This window comes from Panthera uncia, chromosome C2, assembly GCF_023721935.1.
Source record: "Panthera uncia isolate 11264 chromosome C2, Puncia_PCG_1.0, whole genome shotgun sequence".
NCBI classification, from domain to species: Eukaryota; Metazoa; Chordata; class Mammalia; order Carnivora; family Felidae; genus Panthera; species Panthera uncia.
Genome location: NC_064810.1, coordinates 126049295 through 126074082, shown reverse-complemented (window position 1 = coordinate 126074082; position 24788 = coordinate 126049295). Strand labels below are relative to the sequence as shown.

Genomic DNA, 24788 nt, shown 5'->3' with positions numbered 1-24788 from the left:
TCCTGTTTCCAAGCCCACCCGGCCCTGCACAGCCCTGAGCACTTGCCGAGCACAAGGCCATGAACCCCAAAATACTGGTTGAACTGAATTTCCTGTACCCCCTTCCCAAATGAGGTAAGATGCCAGGGAAATGCTGCTCCTCTCACCTGGAAGTTGGTGGCTGGACACACAGCATGTTACAGGGGCCACGCAACTGGCTGCCTGAATAGTGGCTAATGATGATGTACTTGCAGACACCCCCCCGAGAGGGAGTACTCTCCCTCTCGTGTGCCTTCCCAGATCTGAAGGTTGTCAGCTTGTTTCCCATTAGGTGGGGTTTATAGTGCCCAGGCTGCCTGCCCCAGCCTGGTCACCAGCCCCTCAGGCCCACGAGTGATGTGACCCTGTGGGCCGGCTGGCTGGACTCAGCACCAAGCGCATCCTACCTGCTTCACATTATAGCCAGTCTTGGCGCTGGTCTCGATGAACATGACGCTCAGTTCTTTGGCGCGCTGCTCCCCCTCCTCGATGGTTATCTGCCTGCGAGTGAGGGGAGGGGGGAAAATGAGCCCCCGGTAGAGACAGAGGGAGCAGCCTGAGATGAGGAGGGCCTGGCTCACTAGTCAGCCCTGGGGACAGGGCTCTGATCCAGGGCCCCCGTCCAGCATGAAGGGCACAGGGCACGGCCGGACACCAGCTCTCCCCTTCTCCTTCCACAGTGCCTTCCCTCTCAGCAGCAGGCCCTGCAGCGGGCAGCGGGCCTTCCCATACCTGCCTGCCCCCCAAGGGTCCACCATCCCATGCAGCCACATCTAGAAAGCACTTTGAGCCACATATCGCCTCTGGGGTGGTGTCATCAGTCCCCGTTCCACAGGAGGACAGTGAGGTTAGAAGTGACTGCCTCAACCTCATACTTAGGGCTTACTTAACAACAGACCTGTGCTTTGAACCTCATTCCCCTTACGTCAAGGACAAGACCCCAATAACGCAGGCTCTGAGTCAGATAATTCTGTAGATGGTCAGAGCACACTTCACGAAGCTCATAGTCCAGGACCCATGGCTTTATCTGAGTCAGGTCCCATGAGATAAGTAGATGAATGCACATAGGTGGCACCTAAGTCAGCCCTGTCTGTGCACTGGAGGCGGCCACAGAGCAGCCTCTTTGGAGGAAGTGTCCCACCCAACCAGACATAGCAACAGACAGGAAATTCTGCATGTTCACACCTGGGGACCAGAACCCTCACACCAGCACAGGCATCTCATGGGCAGAGACAAAGCACAAGCAGAAGCCCACGGAGGCCTGAGGGACTGCTGTCTGCAGCTGTGTTGTGGCCACGGCCAGGCCCCAGACCACTCCGTGCAGACGTCACTCAGAGCAGTGTCCCTACTGGCAGTGGAAGGTGGGGCTTCAGAGCTGAGACACTGTGGGGCAAGGGTCTACCAGGTGCTCTTGGAGCCTCCAGCGCCCCAGGTGCATGGGGACAGGTCAGCAGCACAGACTCGCCACTCACGCGATCCCGGAACTCCTTGTCCAGGAGGAGCTGCGGAGCAGTGGAGGGTGGGCCGGGCCTGCCAGCACCCTGCACCTTGCACCCTCACACCTACCTCTTGTCTGCCAGGTCCGTCTTGTTGCCCACCAGCATGATGATGACATCGCTGCCCCTCTCTGTCCTGACATCGTCAATCCACTTTGAGGTCTGCTGGAAGGAGTTGAGATCTGGAGGCGGAGAGTGGGGACACAACAGAATGAGAGCCAGCCCTAGCAGGGCGAGGGGGAAGGTGGGAAGGGGCAGCAGGAAGGAGGGGGACTGTGCATCCTCATACCCAGACCACTGGGTCTGGGCCTTCCAGGCTGGGGACGCATGCGTCTGTGGAGTTGCTGCCTCTGGGCCCTGCAGAGACCCTCATGTGGCTGACCCACTCCCTGGAAGACACCCTGTTGGAAGGTCACTGTCATAATGTGCTACACGGACTAATGGTTTTAGGGGCCCACCTGACAATCAGACCTGACTTTGGGGGCTCAGAGCATGAGAAATGGGTACACTGGACTTGGCTGAGTTTGGAAATGTGTGTGTTGGCAGGGGGACCATAGGAGCCCCTGGGGAGGAAGGCCCTACCGAGTGGCCTCCCACTGAGGGGAGCTCAGGTTGGCTTGGGAAAGGCCAGATTTCCAAAGAGAACCCTCAGGATCTGTGAGCAGGAGGGGGAAGGTGGCCCCAGGAAAGACAAGGGCAATGAGAGATAAGTCCGCTTCAGGGCAGCCCTTTCCTCAGTCAGAAGACGTGGGGAGTAGTTGCAGGGTGATGTCCACCCCTCAGCGGCGCACACATCTGAGGGGCTGAGGGGAAGCAGCCTATCTCGGGAAGACTCGGTTTCCCCCAGCCTGCTCTCTCCCCTGCTCCCGTCAGGCTGCACAAACCCAGGCTGAAGGCCCCATCTCTCACCCGTATTCAGGGTAGGTGGGGAGCCTGAAGTCAGGGAGGGGTGGAAAGAGGGGCTGGGCGGAGCCAGGGACCACGGACTCGACTCAAAGCAGTGGGACGCACACGTTTCCCCACGTGATCTCAGTGCTGTGGCCGGCGCCCAGGGTGCCCTCCCGCCACTGGCGCGACCACAGCACAAGGGCTCACCGGGTGTGTTCTGCTGCACCCGCCCGGGCAGCTGCAGCTCTGCACCTGCCCTGGGCCCCTGGGACGGACCTCCCTGGGGCTGTGCAGTTGCTCTCAAGAACAGCTGTTCTGGCTACGAGAGCTGCGCTGTGTGAGAAGTGCTCTCCCAGACCCGCTTGGCCTCTCCTTCCAGCAGACCCAGTCAGGAGCTGGGATGCCAGCTGACAAAACCATGGCTGCCGGGTCAGACTGGCCCAAAGACCAGTGTCTGCTCCCATCCTGTCACACACACACACACACACACACAGAAGTTGCTCCACAAGGGTCTTTCTGGCCGTCAGGGCCAAGGAGGGCAGGTGGGAGTAGGGCCAGCCTCCTGAGCATCTCTGCTCAGTTCTACATAGAGGCCCCTGCTCTGAGCAGGGCCAGCTCAGTCCAGTACACAAGAGAGTCGGGGGAGGCGGACACATGCTGGTGTTGGAAGGCAACTCACCCCACCACTAAGGACCTGTCTTCTTGCAGTCAGTAGACAAGCACACACGTGGGCATACACATGCATGTGTGCTCATGCGCGCATGCGCACACACACACACACACACACACACACACACACACAGGCCCTGGAGCCCCTGTGAGCCACCCTCCCTCTGCCCCCAGGACCCACACTCACTTGTAATGTCATACACCACCACGGCCACAGTGGAGTCTCGGATGTAGCTGGGGATCAGGCTGCGGAACCTCTCCTGGCCGGCCGTGTCCCAGAGCTGCAGCCGCACCTGTCACAAGGGGTGGGACCGTGGACAAGGGGGTCAGTGCCGTCTTCACGGTGGGGTGGGGGCTGGGGGAGGCCCTGGTTCTGTCACACCGGCACTGCCAACTCTGGGGTAGGCGTGGGCTCCGAGGCAGGCCCTCCCTAGCCTTCTGGTTCTAAAGTCTGGCACTCACCGTACGATCCTCCAAGTACATAGTTTTTGACAAGAAGTCAATCCCAATGGTTGCCTGTTAGAGAAAAGCGAAGAAAGGTTAAAATTCAAAGGTGTCAGGTAAGGGCAAAAGCCCAGTGATCCAGGCGGTGACAGCCAGCAAAAGAGGGGATACCCATGCCAAGCCTAAGGCGGGTCCTGCTCTGCTGTCTCTGCCCCCACCCCCGCACTCGACAGTGAGCCCAGTGGTCCCTCTCAGAGGAAGTGGGTTGGTGCCAAGTAAGAATGAGGACAGGTCTTCAGGAAGTGACAAAAGTGTTTGCTCAGGGGACGACAGAGCCAGGTGAGGAGGCTTCCCCAGGATCAAGGCCACTGGCAGGCGTATCTCCTGCCCTCCTTGGGTGGGGGCCTCGAGGAGCAAGAGCTGAGTGGTCTCCCTGCCAAAGCCCGCTTGGCCTCACCTGCCTCCCACTCTCACAGCCTCCCCTCGAGGCTCCTGGAACTCAGGCACCCAGGCTTGGGTTCATCACTGCCCCCAGCAGGCAGGAGTGGAGTGGGCGCAGGGCGGCTTGCTGCTGTGTGGTCAGCTGGCTTTCCTCAGGGGCATCACAAACCACCCCGAACAGCATATCCCGGGGAAACCATGCTGACTCTTTTCTACCTAAACCAACACATTAGGAGCCAACCGTCGCCAGTACACCTATGCCACACCTATGCCCTCTCTTTCCTGGCACTGGGGAGAGGCGGTTGGGCAGGGTGCAGTCAGCCTTGTGGCCAGATGGCCGGGACCCATCACTCAGTTGCTGTGTGGCCTTGGGCAGGCCATTCAACCTCTCTGAGCTCACCTGCATCTACGATAGGAGCTATGATAGCATCTATGAAAGGAGCTAATAAGTTGTCCGTGTGAAATGGAGATGTCACTGCTATGTAGTTAACAATAATGAAGACTCAGACACAGCCTGAATGTCCAGGGCACTGATTAAGTACAGTGTGGTACATCCATGTGATTAGAATCCTTGGCAGTCATTTAAAATCAGATTCTTGAAAAATATTTAAGGATTTGAGGAAATGGTCAAGTGAAAAAAAGCAGGTTGTAAACATCATGTATATAGATAGTATGATCCCAATTTGATGAACTGAAGTAGAGACATAAGTATTTTTCATATTTTCTTAGATACTAAAATTAAGGGACTACAGTAAAGCCTTAATAATTCCAGTATGAGTAACAACATTGCGGGTAATTTTTTTTTTGCTTCTTTTGTTATACTTTCCTTTATTTTCTACACTTTCTTTTTTAAAAACATTTTTTTTTAACGTTTATTTATTTTTGAGACAGAGAGAGACAGAGCATGAATGGGGGAGGGGCAGAGAGAGAGGGAGACACAGAATCGGTAGTAGGCTCCAGGCTCTGAGCCATCAGCCCAGAGCCCGACGCGGGGCTCGAACCCACGGACCGCGAGATCGTGACCTGAGCCGAAGTCGGACACTTAACCGACTGAGCCACCCAGGCGCCCCTATTTGTATGGGAAGCTGTGCAGTGACTTCTGATTACAAAGACCACAACCCAGGGAAGCCCAAAGAAATAGAACCCATGTCTGCAGGTCCCAGGTGGTCTGCAAGCATGCCAGGTACCCGTACATTCAGACCTCCGACTCAATTCTACAGAGGAGTTAAAGTGGCTGCATCCCCATGGAAGGCTGCTTTAATGCAAAGCTGTGGAGTGTTGAGGAATCTTACAATTCTAGAACATGGGTGCTAGCCACACACCTTAGACATACCCCAATTCAATCCAAACCCAAATTTAATTTGAAGATGAAAGACCAGGGCACGCCTGGTGTGACTTTACTAGTCATGGGTGAAGCTGGAAGGGTCAGCACTAAAACACTGGTATCACTTGGGTTCTTTCTACCGCAGCTTGGCACACCTTTCCTACATGGTGTAGTCACTGGGGAACAAGTCTGGAATTGACAAGTGGCTTATGGACCCAGCCATGTTCCTTGAGTCACACAACATCCACTAAATGATCTACATTAGAGTGACAGTCCTTGTCTTCCGATACCCTTAAGGAGAAATGTGCTGACGACATGAAATCTCTCACTTCATCAGTGCTCCATTGGCTCTCCAGGGAGTGCCAGGTTCCTTCTGCAAAGTAACTCTTGAGCTAAAACCCAGGTGCATGACCTTGGATTGGTGGCTATCCTCCCATATGCAGTCTCCCTTATTTTTTTCTTTTTAATGTTTATTTTTGAGAGAGAGCAAGAGGGGGAAGAACAGAGAGAGAGAGAGAGAGAGAGAGAGAGAGAGAGAGACAGACAGAATCCAAAGCAGGCTCCAGGCCCTGAGCTATCAGCACAGAGCCCAATGCAGGGCTCAAACTCATGAACTGTGAGCTCATGACCTGAGCCAAAGTCAGATGCTTAACCGACTGAGCCACCCAGGCTCTCCTACAGTCTCCCTTTCTAGTAGTAGAACTCTAGATGTGTACACGGATTCATGGCTACCCCCAAATAAAGATGGTATTTCCCAGCTTCCTTTGCAGGTGGGGAGCTAAATTCTGGTCAACGGGATATGAAGGTGATGGATGCATCTTCCGGGATGGGTCCTTCCTGGGGGCGGGGGGGTAGGTTGACATGCCCACAGCTGCCCTCCTTCCTCTTCTGGTGGCTTGGAACGAAGGTGGGTGGTGTTGAGTCATATTGGCCCATCCAGATGAAGGTGACAGAGTAGTGATGACAGACCAACAAGATGGAGGAAGCCTGAGTCCCTGACCCAGAGTAGCCACCTCAATAGCCCTAGACTGCTTACACCCAGACTACTGTGTGAGAGAGAAAAGAACTTCTCCTTTGCCTAAGCTACTGTTATCTTGGGTTTCTTTTAACACTAACAATAGCCTAACCAATAGAGCAAAGAACCATGGGGAAACATATCCCTCAAAGGTAGGCAGCATGGATGTGATGGTGATATTCTTGATTATGGTATAACAATGACAACTCCAATTTACCTCATGTGGGAACAAGGCACTTCTGCTTCCATGAAGGACTGAAAAGTCACCAGATGACATGACAAGAATTGTGCCATTTGGATCAAGCCTTGGCAAAGCTCAACTCAGTGGCCTCCACAATCATAAACATCCACTATTGGACAGCCACATACTTTATCTCCAATCACCCCTCACAAAAGCCTGACCACATCAGTGGTACTGAGGAAATGAAGGCTGGAAGAAGCCAACTTCCTACCTCTTCAGCTGTCTCCCACCTTTAGTCCCACTCTCATGGTTCTTCCACATCAGAGAAATATCTGGTTCCTTAAGTGACCACTCTGTCCCCACCAAGCCAGGCTACTGAGCCACAGCAGATCCTCCAACAGCTGTACAGATTCTTGCCAAAGCACAAACACTGTCCCTGGGCATGACTGAACTATCAGCTCTGCCCAAAAATATATTCCTATGTTTTATTTCCAATAATGGCTGAGTAGTTTTTATCAAATGAACCATCCCACAGATAACTATTATAAACTGTGGAAAAATACAAGTAATTTTTAAGCACTGAAGAGCGATCAAAAGTAGGCAGAAAATGGGAGCGGTTACAATCTTTGAAGGAAGGAGAGAGAACAAAGTGAGATCCTACATTTCATCAATTTTTCCCCTGAGGTTACTGCCTAGTTATATATGTTATAAGGACTTGGGAAACATTTCAGGCTTTCCATGGGAAACCCAGAAAGGCTGGCTTTGGAAGAAAGGGTATCATCTCAGGACTAAGGGTCACGCCAGAGGACTAAGGGAAAAACCCAAAGAGATCGGTCTTAACAAAATTTAAACATGGTAAGTAACCCCTACTCCCATTCCCCCCAAAAGATGAGCTCTCCATAATTTGATTATTATTAAACTAAAACTCAACACTCTTCAGAGGAAGGTAATACAATCCAAGAATCTCCTACAACTTATTACAGGTATACTTCATTTTACCATGCTTCACCTTATTATACTTTGCAGATAACTGATTTTTACAAATTGAAGGTCCATGGCAATTCTATGTAGACCAAGGATATTGGAGCCAATTTTCCAACATTTGCTCACTTTGTATCTCTGTGTCATACTTTAATAATTCTCATATTGCAAAATTTTCATTATTATATTTTTATGGTGATCTATGATCAGTGATCTTTGGTGTTACTATTGTAATTGTTTTGGAGTGCCATGAACTGCATGCATATAAGACAGTGAACTTAATAAATGTTGTGTGTATTCTCTGGCTATTCCACAGACTGGCCACTCTTCCATCTCTCTCCCTCTCCTCAGTCCTCCCTGACACAATGATGTTGAAATCAGGCCAATCAATAGCCCTAAAGTGCCCTGTAAGTGTTTATGTGAAAGTAAGAGTCACATATCTCTCACTTAAAAAATTTTTGTTTTTGGGGCGCCTGGGTGGCGCAGTCGGTTAAGCGTCCGACTTCAGCCAGGTCACGATCTCGCGGTCCGTGAGTTCGAGCCCCGCGTCAGGCTCTGGGCTGATGGCTCGGAGCCTGGAGCCTGTTTCCGATTCTGTGTCTCCCTCTCTCTCTGCCCCTCCCCCGTTCATGCTCTGTCTCTCTCTGTCCCAAAAATAAATAAAAAACGTTGAAAAAAAAAATTTTTGTTTTTACATTTATTCATTTTTGAGAGACAGAGAGAGACAAAGCACAAGCAGGGGGAGGGGCAGAGAGGGAGACACAGAATCTGAAGCAGGCTCCAAGCTATCAGCACAGAGACCGACGGGGGGCTCGAACCCACAAACCATGAGATCATGACCTGAGCCGAAGTCGAACGCTCAACTGACTGAGCCACCTAGGCACCCCACATATCTCTTACTTCAAATCAAAACCTGGAAGTGATTAAGCTTAGGGAGAAAGGTATGTCAAAAGTTGACACAGGCCAAAAGCTAGGCCTCCAGCACCAAACAGTTAGCCAAGTTGTGAATGCAAAGAAGTTCTTGAAGGAAATTAGGAGTGCTGCTCCAGTGAACATATGGACAATAAGAAAATGAAACAGCCTTACTGCCCATATGGAGGAAGTCTGAGTGGTCTGAATAGAAGATCAAACCAACCACAACGTTCTCTTAAGCCAAAGCCTAGTCCAGAGCAAGGCCCAGACTCTCTTCAATTCTACGAGGGCTGAGAGAGGGAGGAAGCTGCAGAGGAAAAGCTGGAAGCCAGCAGAGGTTGGTTCATGAGGTCTAGGGAAAGAAGCTGTCTCCACAACCTAAAAGTGCAAGGTGAAGCAGCAGGTGCTGAAAGAGAAGCTGCAGCAAGTGACCCAGGAGATCTGAGATCATTAATGAAGGTGGATGCAATAAACAACACATGTTCAATGTAGACAAAACAGCTGTATGTTGGAAGAAGATGGCATCTAGGACTTCCATAGCTAGGGAGGAGAAGTCAATGCCCGGCTTCAAAGCTCCAAAAGACATGCTGACTCGGTTAGGGACCAGTGCAACTAGTGACTTTAAGTTGAAGCCAGCGCTCATTCACCATTCCAAAAATCCTAGGATCCTGAAGAATTTTGCTAAATCTACTCTGCCTGTGCTCTGTAAATGGAACAACAAAGCCTGGATGACAGCACATCTGTTCACAACACGGTTTACTGAATATTTTAAGTCCACTGTTGACACCTACTGCTCAGAAAAAAGGATCCTGTCAAAATATTACCACTACTCATTGACAATGCATCTGGTTATCCAAGAGTTCTCAGAGAGATGTACAAGGAAATTAATGCCGTTTTTGTGCCTGCTAACACAACATCCATCCTGCAGCCCAAGGATCAAGTTGTAATTCTGACTTGTAAAGTCTTATTATCTTATTTAAGAAATACATTTTGTAAGGGTATAGCCACCATACACGGTGATTCTTCTGATGGATCTGGGCAAAGTAAATCGAAACCTTCTGGAAAGTATTCACTATTCTAGATGCAATTAATGACACTTGTCATTCAGAAGAGGTCAAAACGTAAGTATTAACGAGGAGTTTGGAGGTTGGTTCCAGCACTCATGGATGACGTTGAGGGGTTCAAGACTTCAGTGGAGGAGGGAACTGCTGATGTGCAAACAGCGAGAGAACTGGAAGTGGAGCCTGAAGATGGGACTGACTTGCTGCACTCAGGATAAAACTTGAACGGATGAGGACTTGCTTCTTATGGATGAGCAAAGAAAGTGTTTTCTTGAGACGGAATCTATTCCTGGTGATGCCGGGAAGACTGCTGAAATGACAACAAAGGATTTGGAAAACTACATATACTTAGTTGATGAAGCAGAGGCCGAGTTCGAGGGGATTGACTCCACTTTTGAAAGAAGCTCTACTGTGGGTAAAATACTATCAAACAGCATCACATGCTACAGAGAAATCATTTGCGAAAGGAAGAGTCAACCAATGTAGCAGACTTCATTGTTGTCTTATTTTAAGAAATTGCCACAGTCACCCCCAGCTTCAGCAACCACCACTATGATTAGTCAGCAGCCACCAACGTTGAGGCAAGACCCTCCATCAGCAAGATTACAACTTGCTGAAAGCTCAGATGATGGTTAGCATTTTATAGCAACAAAGGTTTTTAAACTAAGATATCTACATTATTTTTTTAGAAATAATGTTATTATACACTAATAGACTACAGTATAATATAAATACAACTTTTATGTGAACTGGGAAAGCAAAAAAAATAATTTCTTTTTTTAATGTTTATTTTTGAGAGAGAGAGAGAGAGAGAGAGAGAGAGAGGGAGGGAGGGAGGGAGAGAGGAAGACACAGAATCCGAAGCAGGCTCCAGGCTCTGAGCTGTCAGCACAGAACCCAACGTGGGGCTCTAACTCATGAACTGCAAGATCATGACCTAAGCCAAGGTCAGATGCTCAACCGACTGAGCCCCCAGGTGCCCCAAATTTGATTCATTTATTACAATATTCACTCTATTTCAGTGGCCTGGAACCAAACCTGCAGGGACTCTAAGGTATGCCTGTATTCACAATGTCCACTATACAATAAAAAGGTTTAGACATGTGAAGAAGCAGGAAATTCAAGCCATAATCAAGAAAACAGACCCCTAAATGAGCCAGATGTTGGAACAGCAGAGAATAACTTCAAAATCATTGTTATAAATATGTTAAACATATAAAGGGAAAGACGAATGATGAACTTGAAGAGAGATATATGGAAATTCTAAAAACAAAAACCAAAAATCTTAACTCTACAAAATACAATACCTGAAATAAAAATGCACTGGATTTGTACAACAGCAGCTAGAACACTGCAAAAGAAAGGTCAGTGAACTTGAGAGGACAAAATAAACTGTTCAAATTGGAGCACAGAGAAAAAACATACAATAAAAATGAATACAGTCTCCAGAACTTCTAGAACAATATCAAGTGATCTGTTAACATGCAATCGGTGTCTCAAAAAGAGAGTAGACAGAATCAGCAAAGAAATTTTTGAAAAATTAATAGCCAGACTTTTCTGCAACTTGATTAGAAACATCAACCTATGATACCAAGAAGCTCAGTAAACCTAAAACATCAAAAATACAAAGAAAACCACACGTAAGCATGTCATAGTCAAACTGCCAGAACCAAAGATACACAGAAAACTTTGATAGTAGTCAGAGAATGGAAAGACACGTTGAACACAAGGGAATAATGGCAAAAACAATGGCCGATTTCTCCTCAGAAACAATGGAGGACAGAAGACAATGGAAAAGCATCTTTCAAGGAAACAGCATCACCACCACCATCATGTTGGCCTAAAATTCAATAGCCAGTGAAACTTTTGTTCAAAAATGAAGGCAAATCATTTTCAAATAAAGGGAAGCTGTGATAATTTGTCACCATTGGGCCCTAATTATAAGAAATGCTTAAGGCTAAAGGGAACTTTTACAGAAAGAAATTTGAATCTTTAAAGAATATAAGAGCACCAAAAATGGTAAATCTATGGGTAAATATAAAAACATGTGACTTGCTTTTGCCTCCTATTTGCATCCATATCAGCAACAGTTCATAACATTCTCCCCTGTTTTTCCATCCTCAGCGTGGCTCCCTCTCAGAAAATGGTCTCAAATCTTACTTTACAACATTAGGTATAAACTACTTCAATTCCTTGCATTTAACCCTTAATACAACAACACTGGTAAGCACCGTAACAATGACTAAACATGACTACTTATCATGTGCCAGCTATTGTACAGAGTGCTTTACATGCCTTACTTAATTTAATCCTGATATCTATGTTATGAGTTATGTTCTTTAGTATTTGTATGTCACTGCTAAGAAAACTGAGTAAAAGGGGCGCCTGGGTGGCTCAGTCGGTTAAGCATCCGACTTTGGATCAGGTTATAATCTCACAGTTCGTGAGTTCAAGCCCCATATCGTGCTCACAGCTAGGAGCCTGGAGCTTGCTTCAGATTCTGTATCTCCCTCTCTTTCTTCCCCTCCCTGACTTGTGCTCTGTCTCTCAAAAAAATAAATAAACATTAAAAAAATTTTTTTTAATAAGAAAACTGAGTAGAAGAGATGTTAAGTTACTTGCCCAGTGTCAACAGCTGGAAGAAGCAGAGCCAGGATTGAAAAGGTTATTTGCAAAGTTGTCTACAAGTGTCCAGCTTTATCCCCACATCCCTCTGGGCTCTGCATGTTTGCTCTTCCTGTTCAAAGCAAGCTTCTGCAGATCCCTGGTTCCTGGCCCCCTCCTCCCAGATGATGCTCTCTCAGCCATCTCCTTTCCGTATTTTCAACCTTCCATGCTCTGCTCCTTCCTTTTGTCCAAGAAGCATTCTCAAAATTCTCATGTCCCTGTTGCTAAGTGGCTCCCTAGCCATCTGGCATTCTCTCAGCTCTCTTCAAATGGTAGGCTTACTGGAAAAGGACCCCAAACCCAGTCTCCACTTTCTCTCCTCCCACCTCCTACTTGACTAGGGTGGTCTGCTTTCTGCCCTCCGCCCACTGAAAGTACACTTGCTACCATTGCCAGGTGCCATTTCATCTCCAAATTGTAAGGACGCTCTTTTTTTTTTTAAGTTTGTGTGTTTGTTTGTTTATTCATTCAGAGAGAGTAAGCAAGCATGAACAGGAAAGAAACAGAAAGAGAGAGAGAGAGAGAGAGAGAGAGAAAATCCCAAGCAGGCTCCATGCTCAAACTGACCAACTATGAGATCATGACCTGAGCCAAAATCAAGAGTCAGACACTCAACCAACTGAGCCACCCAGATGCCCCTCTAAAGTATAAGGACACTGTTGAGCCAATCCCCAATTGATGCACTTGACCCTGATGACCAATCTTCTTCCTGGACACCCTTTCTTCCTTTGCTTTTCATGACACGACTTGTTTCTGGCTTCCCTGCCTCTCTAACTGCTGTTCCTTACTGAACTCTTGCAGGAACTTCTTCCTTTCCCTGTTCCTAAAATGCTGGTGTTCCCTGCTTGTGTCAGGGCACCTCATTATTCTCACAGCTTCAAATAGGATGTGCCGACAGCTTTCCAATGTACATCCCAGGCCTTACTTTTGTCCTGAGCCCCAGATCCAGGTATCCAGTTTACTGTTTACTGTTTACTAGACATCTCACTAGACACGGTGTGTCCCACACGGAGCCCATCATATCCCTCCAAACCAGCTTCTATTTTCCTCCCTCCACGAATGGCAACTCCACCACTCCAGTGCCGAAGCCTCTGGAAGCCCTCCCGATTCCCTGCTCTTCACCTGCTCTCTCGTCCACCTCCTCACATCAGAAGAATCCTCAAGCTGATGACTTTGCCCCCTGAGCATTTAGCCTCTCCATTCTTACCACCCCCACCAGCACTGCCCCAGTACAGACCTCCAACTTCTTTTATCTGAATAACCTCAACCGTTTCCTGACTGATCTCTCTGCCTTTCAGGCTCTCCCCTTATAACTAGTCTTTCATCCAGCACCAGGCTCTTTCTAAAACATAAATCTGACCACTTCACTCCCCCACTGTCCCTAGGAGATAGTCCAATCACTTCAGCTTGGCTTACAAACTGTTCAGGGCCTGCCCCTCACTTTCTCTGGTCTCATTTCCCTTATATCCAGCTTTTACTTAATCCTTTAGTAGTAATCCTCTGGTCAAGACACCACACACACAAAGTTACTCTGTGTATCTGTGCCTTATCTAATGTTGTTCCTTCTTTTGGAATGTTCTTCCATGTGGTTCAAACCTATTCAGATTCAGCTCCCCTGTAAGTCATATTCTGCAAGTCATCTTCTGAGCCCTCAGGTTGGCCTCAAGGGCCCCTCATTTAACAGTTTCTGTATGGAACTGGAAAGATCTCATACCCGTCAGTCTCTCCAACTGGCCAGTGATTCAGTGATTTTTCAACATGCAGTGCACAGACGACTTGCTTTACAGCCACATCAGGAGCTTGTTAAACATACAGATTCCTGAGCCCCCACTCAGACACACAGAATCACAATCTCTGGCGTGTCACTCAGGGAATCAGAATTCCAGACAAGCCTACAGATAACTCATTTGTGCAGTGAAGTTTGCAAACAACCTCCTAGACTCTGAGCTTGTGCTGTAATCAGTCTGAGGAGGCTGTCCAGAAGGAGAGGCATCCAGAAGGAGAGGCAAATTCCCTACCTGGGGTGACAGACAGAGGGAGATGCCCATGTATACAGAAGGTGCTATTCATGAGAAAACTAAGGGTCACTTGGAAACCAAGGCCACACACATGACCTGTGTGGCAGAAGCGGGATTCGAACTGAAGTCTCCCTTACTACAAAGCCTCTACTTGGACTACTCAGCTGTGCTCCCTCTGCTTCCTGAAATCCCTTCATTTCTCAAGCTGTCACTGTGCCCTGAAGCTGTCATTGGGTTTGCGTGGGGGTCAGATCCTGTCTGGCTTCCTATTGTCAGACTCTTACGGTCATTAGCCATAATAGCTCAGCAGAGCCCACTTAAGAGGAACTTCATTTGCATTTTAACAAGGACAACAAAAGTCAGCTCTCTAAGGATGGAGCAAAAACAAGAACTTTTCAGATGGCTTTGGCTGGGCCTTGGTTACCAGGAAATTTCTAGCTCCTTGGCATCATCTATTTTCCCAGACATGAGGCACAAGCAGTTGGCCCCACAGCACTGCCAGCTGGAGCCCATCTCTCTCAGGCCAGATCTGCAAGGAGAAGTTAGATATGGTCTTCCCTGGGCAGTCCCTTTCTGGAAAATGCCGTAAGTAATTAATACTCATTCACTTCCACATCCTCAAATGCCTACTATGTGTTAGTCACTGAGCAGAACAAGCCCTTGTCCCTGCCCATGAGGAGCTGGTCCCTCCCCTGGAATGCTCTTCCACATGGTTAATGCCTAGTCAGAGTTTCAGATTCAGCCCTGAACTTCCAACCTTGTAGAGGAGCTAAGATTATCATACAGAAGTATGGTTTTTGATGGATGGAAAAGACAAGAATAGTGAGAAGGACTCTAAGAGGAGGGGAACCCGGTTTCTAATTGATTTCTTGCAAGCCCTCCAGTGAATACTAACTTCCCAGCAGGTGAAAATGGGGGTGTAGTGGAGGATGGGAAGTGTGAGGAAAAAAGCCCAGATGGAGGGAATGGGAGAGTTTGGATTTCCTCTTTTTTTTTTTTTTTTTAATTTTAGAGAGAGAAAAAGGGAGAATGCTTGTGTGGGAAAGGGACAGAGGAAGAGAGAGAGAAAGAATCTTAAGCAGGTTCCACACTCAGCACAGAGCTCCACACGGGGCTCGATCCCATGACCCTGGAATCATGACCTGAGCTGAAATAAACTGTTGGATGCTCAACTGAGTCACCGAGGTGCCCCAGTTCTGATTTCCTTAACAGCAGAGTCCCTATCAGACCAACCTCTTGCAGATGACTATTATGAACTCTTAACAAAATAAAACAACTATCTGAAAGCACTGGAAAGTGACCAAAAGCAGGCAGAAACTGGAGGGGTGTCAACTTTTAAAAAATGGAACAGCCCTGAGTGAGGTTCCCGTTTTTATGACTGAGGGCAGCCCTGGCTGGAGATCAGGGGTGGCTAAAATTTGGCAAGAAACCCACAGTCTTCCTGTCTGAGAAATAAGTCAGATCCCAAAGCTACCCCAATAGCCAGAAAGTGTGAAAAATCCTAAACATGAGATAGCTACAGGGAAGGGCACCCCAAATTCTACAAATAAAACCTTCCCAAATCTCTGACCGACCCAAGCAGGTGACCAGGAGGGAAGGGCAGGTTTCTGCCAAGCAGTCTACCTAAAACTGAAAACCAAATCAAACCAAACCAACGAACCTCAAAAGAACTTTAATTTGCTGCTGACCACAGGGAACAGAACAGAGAATCTGGATCCAACCAATACTCTTCCAAAGGAACGAAGAGAATTCACAGTCTTAATCACAACGTGTGGGATAAACCTTAAATCACTCAGCATATGAAGTAAAAGCTATACTCAAGAAAAAAAGAAAGGGAGACCAACCTTGAGGTGACCCAGACACTGAAAGTAGCAAGTAGTTTAATATAATATGATATGATATATGATATGATATGATATAATATAATATAATATAATATAGCATAACAATGCTCAAATATATACAGAAAAATATGCTCATAATGAAGGCACAGATTTAAAAAATCTCAGCAGAGAAAGAGAAACTAGAAAGAAGAACCAAACTTAGAACGGAAATTTTTAAATCACTGACGGGCTTAACAAAAGATGAAACAGCAAATCTGAAAACACATCAACAGAAATTATCTGACAGGATAATATGGGGACACCAAGCAAAAAGAACAACTAGCCACCCAGGCAGGACACCCCCTCCCACAAAAGGCCCCAGAAACCTCAGGGACTCCCTGGTACCTGCCACAACCCACTCTCCCTCTTGAAGGCCAGTGTGTGTGTGTGAGTGTGTGTGAGTGTGTGTGTGTGTGTGTGTGTGTGTGTGTGTGTGTGTGTTGATGGGAACATGTGTATGACTGTGTGGGGTGGACCCATGGACAAGTGAAGACATACACATGTGATGCAGCTACGTATTCATTTGCATGTACACGTATGTGTATGTGGGTAGGAGTGGGTGTACTATGCTTGTGTGGGTGAGTGTGGGGTAGGGAGATAAAGCCCAGATCCATGATATGCACATAGCTCTGGTCATGCCAGAAGGCTAAGAGGCTGAGGTGACCAGGAGGGAAGGGCAGGTTTCTGCCAGCAAATGTAGGCTTCCTTCAATGTCTCCCGATGCTGACCATGGTCAGTCCCAGAAGATTTGGCATGCCACTAGCAGAGTGCCCTACCATCATCAAATGGACGTGGATGGTCACGTGATGTTTTCAGTGACCTCTGCCAGTGCTTTGGCAAGGGCTGAGTACTCTGATGGGTTCCAAAGAACAATGGATAGGGAGCTTCTCCTCTCTGAAATGGGGATAATCATAGCTTCCTTCAAAGACTTCAGATCACAGGAGTTAGACCACATGAAGGTACCCTGTATAAACAAAAATGAGGACTGACCAACTGGGGGATTTTCAAGAGAAACTGTAGAAACCCACCCCATAGAAGACCGTCCAACATGTTTCTCAGACTGTTTATGTGAAATACATCCCCATGAAGCAATCTACAGGATAAAGGTAAACTGTAATCAAGTGTTTCTGAGAAAGGCTGCATGTTCTAGCTCCTAGTGGAGAGCCAGAAAACATACTGGCACAGTAAAGGCTCTGAGAAGTCCTGCACTAAAGAAACATGAATAATTTCATGGAACCCAATGTTCCCAAGCTTCCTTGCTCTAGGAAACTTTGTGTTTATAATCCCTGTTAACATCCCTTATTAATAAACTAGTGTTCCCAGGGCTTCAGGAAAGGTTAACTGGGTTCTAAAGGAGACCACATCCCTCTTCTAGCTTGTCATGAAGTCTGAGTCAAAGTACTCATTCTCTGTACTTCATTTCCTTTTACAAGTAAATTTATTCTTGCCTGTAACTACATCATAGGAATGTAAAGAGGATATCAAGACACACGAGCGGCAGACTTGACTTTGGGGGACTTTGATCCCCATGATACCTGCCCTGCTCCTAAGTTGTGCTGCACAAGCCTCCTGTACTGCCTGATGCCCCTCCCAGGAGGCCAGGCTGCACTCTACACTCTGCTATTTATTCCTTTAATAATGTGCTTACAAACAGCACTGCTTATGAAAAATGGCAGGCATTTCATTTTATGCAAACTCTGAGGAATCTTAACAAACACAGACTTCCCAGCCACATCCACATTCATCTTCTTCTGAAGGTGGTATTACACAGTGTCAACAGGGGCTCAGACACAAAGCACAGACTGACAGTACATTACACACCTCCCTCTGCACAAAAGAGCCATTGGCCCATTGGATCCCCAAAGAAGATGTTTCCTGAGGCACTTGTTGAATTTTTTTTTGCTATGTGCATTTATTATGAAATATAATTTTGCATCCATCCACATTCTGACAAGACACAGTAATAAAGTCTGCAGTGGAAATTTGCATGGTGATTTGCATAAACTGACTCAAGACTCTTCTCGGGAAGAGAAATCACGAAAAGGAGTGTATGTGTGCCTTTTACTAGCCTTGGCCAGGCCTCGGCCCATGGCTGGGGAAGCATCCATAAGTGGCAGAAAGCAGCTGGGCATGACAAGCCCTTGACAATGAAGCTGCTGTTTGTGGTGTTCTGCACCAACCATCAGATGAGAGTAGAGGGTAGACTCATGCAAATTAGCATGCAAATGAGGTTGGCAAAACTTAAGGATTCAGGCTGGCAAGTGGGCGCTGTGGGGGAAGGAGGCGGTAGCCTCTGGAAAACATGCTGGGCAGGGTCTGTCCCTGCCAGCAGCTTGGCAATGAGCTCTGGGGGAGGGGATGCTGACTCCGGAGGCCACAGTGCAGGTACCTGGGTGCTTTCAGTACTTCAGCCTCAAAGTCTACACAGTCCTGGTGGCCACTTCCCTCCCAGTGGAGAGTGGCTTGGGCTTGCCACCACCCAGTTTAAATATCTATCCATTGCTTTTTTATCTCCTGTGGTCTGGGACATCAAGCAAACAGTATGTACCTTGCAACTTTAAATAAGGGGTTAAATTTCATCAAAATCAGTCGATCCCTTCAAAAGCCATGCAGAGGCCCATAGATATGTGGCCTGATGCTCCCTGGGAGGCTTCCTGAAGGGCCTTGAAAGGATCCAAGTACGAAAGGCCTCTTCTTAACAGGGTGAAAGATGCCCCAAGTGGTGGACTTTTGAGGGTGTCTAAGAGCCATTGAGGGGTATCCTACAAAGTGAACAGGACAGACTACGGACATCTGGGGACAGAGAACCACATCATGAGTCCCTTTAAACTTATGAAACATAGCAGATGCTGCTGATGGACTCACCCACTACCCATTGACCACCTCTTACTCCCCTGTTTGCCTGAAAACTGTAAAAGTGAAATTCTGCTTTCCCAGCCTCTCCAGAGGGTAAGGGTGATCATCGGGTGACCCAATTCTAGCCACAGTCTGCTGGAGGGGAGGGGATTCTAGGGAAGCTCTTGCTTTCTTTTTCTGCCTTGAATGCAGAAGTGATGTCTGGAGCAGCAACAGCCAGCCTGCACGCAGATGAGAACCCACACACCAGAAGGAGGAACAGAGCGAGAGCAAGAGCCCGGGAGCCGACAGCATCACTGTGCAGCTGTGCCACCTGAAGTCCCACCGTGACTGCTTGCACCTGGAAAACCTCAACCCTTCTTCTGAAGCCACCACTTGTCAGCCTTCTGTACCAGAAGGTGACCACACTGCTAATTCGTACATGCTTCACAAAGGAGAGGGAGAAGAGGGCAGAGGAGAGGAGGGAGGGAACGAAAAGATGTTAGCACAAGGGCAAGTCTGCCCTCAGTCCAGAACCAGATAATTTCCAGAGGAAGCACCTGGATGAATGCTGGTGCCCCAGTGGGTCTCTGAGGGCAGGGGAGTCTTTCCAAGCTACCTGGCATTCAGGGGGATTTTACTACGGAAGACCGTCACCTCACAGGTTGGCCACAGAGCTTGATGTCTGCAAAGATTGAACTCCACTCTATTAATGTAATAAAATCATCGTGTTGCTAGAGTTACATGAGGACTAAAGTTCAGTCTTCTGCTAGAAGCACAGCGTCATCTGGCGGAGCTGGCTAGCACTGCCCAGGTGCAAACGCAGGGATGGTTGGGAGGCCCACAGTTTCCAGCCGGACGCTTTGGTAGCAAAGCTACCAGTTCCAGCCAGACTCTTGTTAGCTCCATTCCATCACTATCGACCGAGCTAGTGGCAGGTTGTTGTCTTCCAGGTTTTATCCTGTTCTGCTTCTCTCTATAGTATATCGTAATGCACATCTATGTCAACAGTATTTTTGGCCAATGATTTTCCATCATCTAGACTTTAAGACCGAGGTGAGCTATGGTCTAAATACAAATTAACCTCATTCTTACTGCTAAAATTTGAGGCAACTGGTCTAGGTGATATAGGGGTTAGGTCCTACCCAAATAATTTCCAGGTTAAAAGAAAATGCAACTGGGATGCTGGTCCAGGGTCTGTAATCTAAGTGACAGGCCTGGGATTTGAACCCAGGCCTCCTCTGCACGTAGCATCATTTTGAAAGAGAAAGAGAGCTGAGATAGAACGGAACATGCTGTATCCTTCTCCTTGGTGTGTGACCTCACTCTGACCCCCTCTACCAGGGGCAGAAGAGCCTATCCCTGTCTCCCCTGGCTGCCACACGGAGACATGTGGCATCTTAGATTCTATGGAAAAGGGTCCCTCCTTCTGGTCCTCCACCTCCTTCCCACACTCCAACCCAGAAGACTCATTAGTTCTTAGAGCTTCAGGAATCCAGATTTTGTGCAACCAGTCGAGGGTCTACCCCATGTAACAGTTTCAAACACCTTCACTTGGCTGTTCCATCATTACTTCCCACTTGACTCTTCATTTTGTGTGTGTGTTGATGACACTGATAGTCTTCCAGGGTGTCTGGACAGAAACCCAGGGCCCACTCAGGCCTCTCCCTCCTCTGTACCCCACAGATCCACTCTGTTCACTCATCCTTTCCACTGCCCTATGGTGTCTCTGTCCTAGGCCCAGGCCCCTCACTCACCTCCCACACAGCCCTGCATAAATGCTCAGTGACACTCCTCCCTCCCCTGCCCTGCCCTTCCACACACAGCTGCATCCAGGTCTGTGTGCGCCCCGCCTACAGCCGTCACCCCTGCCCCAACGCAGTGTTCCACCTGTGTCTCCTACAAACGGATGCCTTTGATCCCATCAGTACCCACAGAAGGAACCCTCAACAGCCCTGTGTTTCCTGCCCCACGAGACCAAGCCCCTCTGAGCATCCAGGGCCTTCCAGTACCAACCCTCTGGGCCCACTTATCCACAAGGCATGGCAGGCTCAGAGCCTGGAGCCTGTGGTACTTTCAGGGGGCCATGAAAATATTTTCTAACTTTTAAATTTTAATGTCTTTTAAAATCAAGAGAAAAACAAACATAATAATACTAAATATATAATAATGAATCTAGTCTGGATTATGTACAACAGTTGCAAAATATAATTTCATATATATATACATTACATACATACACACACACATACATATATATATAATGAAGGAAGGAGCAGAGTACCCAGGAAGGCAAAAGGGGAAAGACCCATGAACATCAAAATGCAGCCTGCCAATAATCCATCCAAAGGCCCCACGCTTACCCTCCACTGCAACAGGCAGATCCCCCCCCCACCACACACATGCAGTGCTGGACGTTACACTCTGGACTTCCACAGATGTCATCCTTCCTCTATGTCACCATCCCTCCCTCCAGTGCAGCTACAGTTAAATCCTCCCGCCCTCTCCTCCAGGAAGCCTTTGGTGCCCACTGATCACTACCTCGTCTGATGGTTCTGAGGCCCAAGGCCAGAAGGACTGGTCCCCAGTGGGATCAGAGTGGGAGGTGCCGTAGTGGGTTGAAGAATGCCCCCGCCCCCGACCAAATTCATATCCACCTGGAACTTCAGAATGTGACCTTATTTGGAAATAGGGTCTTTGCAAGATGAAAACTCATCCTGCATTTAGGGTAGGTCCCTAAATCTAATGACTGGGGTCCCTACAAGAAGAGGAGAGGACACACAGAGACCCCAAGAGGAGAAGGCCACCTGAAGATGAAGGCAGAGACTGGGGCTATGCAGCCCCACGGTGAGGAGGTGAGAGGACGAGGAGGTGCAGCCCCAGGGTGAGGAGGTGAAGGGACGAGAAGGCAAGGAGCCCGGCCACCACCAGGAGCCAGGGGATGTAAGGCAGGATTTTCTCCCAGAGCCCTTAGAGGGAGCATAGCTCTGCCACATCTGGATCCTAGACTTCTGGCCTTCAGAATTGTGAGAGAATAAATTCTGTTGTTTAAAACTGCTCGTTTGTGATAATTTGCTATGGCAGCCCCAGGAAATGAATTCAGAGCCCAGAGGGGAGACGAAAGCCTCAGGGCAGAGCAGCCAGGAATGACAATGCCGTCTGGTCTGGTCACTGAGGGGGTAAGGGTTCCTCGGGGCAACCCCTTGGCCTGTGCTGGCACAGTGGACACAGCTGTTCTGTTCCTTCCCCCAGGGGCTCCATGGGATCCCAGGAGTGACCCAGGACAGGCAAACTGCCCAATATTTCAGAAATGGCCCTCCACTCCCGAAGCAGCTGAGTAAGCTCCAGCAGGTCGGGGTCCTCTCCCGGGAGCAGCCCAGTAGGTCAGCGGTCTCCTAACTTGTGCTGTGGTGGGAGATCTAGGGACGGGCCACTGGCTCCGGCCTCAGCTAGACGTTCATCTCAATCACCTCAGAGATTTAAAAGAATGCTACTGCCTGAGCCAGCTTGTGAAACTCCAGGCCATCTCCCCAGTAGGTGATGCTAATGTACGGCCAAGACAGGGGGCCCATCAGGGTCCTCAAGGGACCTCACGCCAGCCCCTCAGGGCCTCAGGCTTGTTCAGCCCCAGACCAAGGGAGGGCTCACTGCCACCCAGGATGAGATTGAACCCCTCTGCCCTCCATGCCCCAGCTGAGGGCAGGGCCAGATTCTGCAGCCAGACTGTTTTCTCCTATTGTCTCTCCAACACAGATGAGGTACTTGACAAACATCTGTTGTCAGAATGAATGAATGGGGGAAGGGAAGGGATGAGACACAGAGCCAGAGGCAGGCAAAAGGATGGGAGGGAGGGACGATTCTGTCCTGGGAACTGAGTGTCTCAGCTAATGGTGGGGGCGGATGGAGAGGATGTTTGGGGGGGTTGGCAGGGAGTGGTCAGGGGCAACCAACATTCCCCAGAGCCCTTGAGGATCTTGTCTACTTCCCAAATGTCTCTGCCACCATGTTAAGAAAAACAAAATAGGGGCGCCTGGGTGGCTCAGTCGGTTGGGCAGCCGACTTCGGCTCAGGTCATGATCTCGCAGTCCGTGGGTTCGAGCCCCGTGTCGGGCTCTGTGCTGACAGCTCAGAGCCTGGAGCCTGTTTCAGATTCTGTGTCTCCCTCTCTCTGACCCTCCCCTGTTCATGCTCTGTCTCTCACTGTCTCAAAAATAAAACGTTAAAAAAATTAAAAAAAAAAAAAAAGAAAAACAAAATAAACAGTACCATTTCCCCCTCTCTTTCTCCAGAGAGTTCATTAAAATGGCCTGTGTATGCACAGAATTGGATCCCTGGCCTCCTGGCCTAATTACCATTTTAAAGAGCACTGGGAAAGACATTTTATCTCCTGCAATAACAAAGTCAAAAAGGCTCACCATCCAGAAGGTCTTGCTTCCCTTTGGGCTTTCTCCCCTGCTCACCAAGACATCTGGCCTCTGTGGCCTCTCGGCCCGATGGGGTCCGAAAACCAAGCCCTTTCCAAGCCAATTTGGTACCAGTAGGTACTTGACACCAGCTGTGGCCAGGCCTTGTGCGGGCCTACAAATGCAGCGGCGGATCTGAGGGATCCTGGCTCCTCAGACTCAGAGCCCGTCCAAGGAGCCAGAGCACATAGGCGGTGAGCTAAAGGAGACCTGAGGACAACATGCTAGGGTGGAGGGGGCCGTGGTACAGAACACAGGGAAGGCCCCACCTGCAGAGCAAACATGTGCTCTGAGTCTCAATGAGTCAGAACAATTTTTCAGAGCAGAGAAGAGGAGAGGGAAGGTCATTCCAGCAGAGGTGACACCATTAGCCCAAGTGTGGAGGCATGACTGTCGCCTAGGTGGGGAGCAGCTAGCAGAGAGGCCTGCTGGACCACAGGATGCAGGGCTAGCAATAAGCAATACAAGAGGACCCTGGAGACGAAGGAGGAGATTCCAAGAAACTCAAAGGACAGGAGACTTTGATCCATGCCCATGAGAATCACTCTTCACTGCACAGGCCCTGGGGCCGTATCTGCTGCCACCTACTGCCAAGAACAGTAGCCAACCAAAGTCCCATTGTTTTCAATGGGACACCAATAAGAGGCATTATAAATAACTCAGTATTTTTCAAAAATCAATCAAAATAGTATCTGTGAGGTCATTCATATCACACACACACACACACACACACACACACACACACACACGAATACCAAGTCAGACTTCAGAACTAAAGTCTGTTAGAACTGTAATCTCAAACAAAGACTAATGTGGTAGAACTCCCTTGTGGAGAGGAGGTCTCTGGCAAGCCTGCAGTAGTACAAAGCCCTGGCCTGGAAAGCACACAGCGAAGACAAAGTGTGGCCAAGATATTCCATAGCCCGTGCCCAGGGTTGTGCAGAGTACTCAGGGCCCCTCTCCCAGGGCCTCATCTTCTCACCCTTCAATCAACTCTTCCCAAGGCCACTGGTTATCTGGTATTTCACACACAGGAGAGAAAAAGACAGGGAATTAGAGGAGGCAGAGAGAGGGGCTGTATTTGAGGCAAAGACGATGATTGGTCCTGAGGGAGGAAGACAGACTACAGAGCAGACACGGAACTGTAATCCACAGTTAGCTATACTCTGCATCCTCTGTAAAACCAGGGAAGGGGGGCCTCTTAGCATAGCACTCCCCAGTTTGTTCTATAAGTGCTTGTCCTCTGAGGATTCAGGAACAAGAGGATTCTGTGATCAAATACGTGCGGAAGATCCTGTACACTATATTCCTGTTAGCAAATCAAAACCATACACTGATGTAGTAAAAGCCCTGAGAAGCCCTGCAGTAGAAAAGTTGACTGAATTCTGTTTACCAGTGCTCTTTAACTTTGTACAAGCACTGACCTTCCCTCCCTACCTTTTCTTCTCAAGTAACACCAGCTAATAATCTCTTGGAACTAGTATCTTACAGA

General features: G+C 48.4%; 1 protein-coding gene across 1 annotated transcript in view; it reads right to left on the bottom strand.

Moving 5' to 3' along the window:
- Positions 1-24788, bottom strand: part of RAB6B (RAB6B, member RAS oncogene family) — a 56357-nt gene that overhangs the window by 8405 nt on the left and 23164 nt on the right. Inside the window, exons 3-6 of the mRNA XM_049629803.1 lie at positions 3534-3587; positions 3259-3364; positions 1585-1696; positions 426-519 (exon numbers count right to left, since the gene is read on the bottom strand). Of these exons, the coding sequence (XP_049485760.1) occupies positions 426-519; positions 1585-1696; positions 3259-3364; positions 3534-3587 (366 nt within the window). The remainder of the gene's footprint in view (positions 1-425; positions 520-1584; positions 1697-3258; positions 3365-3533; positions 3588-24788) is intronic.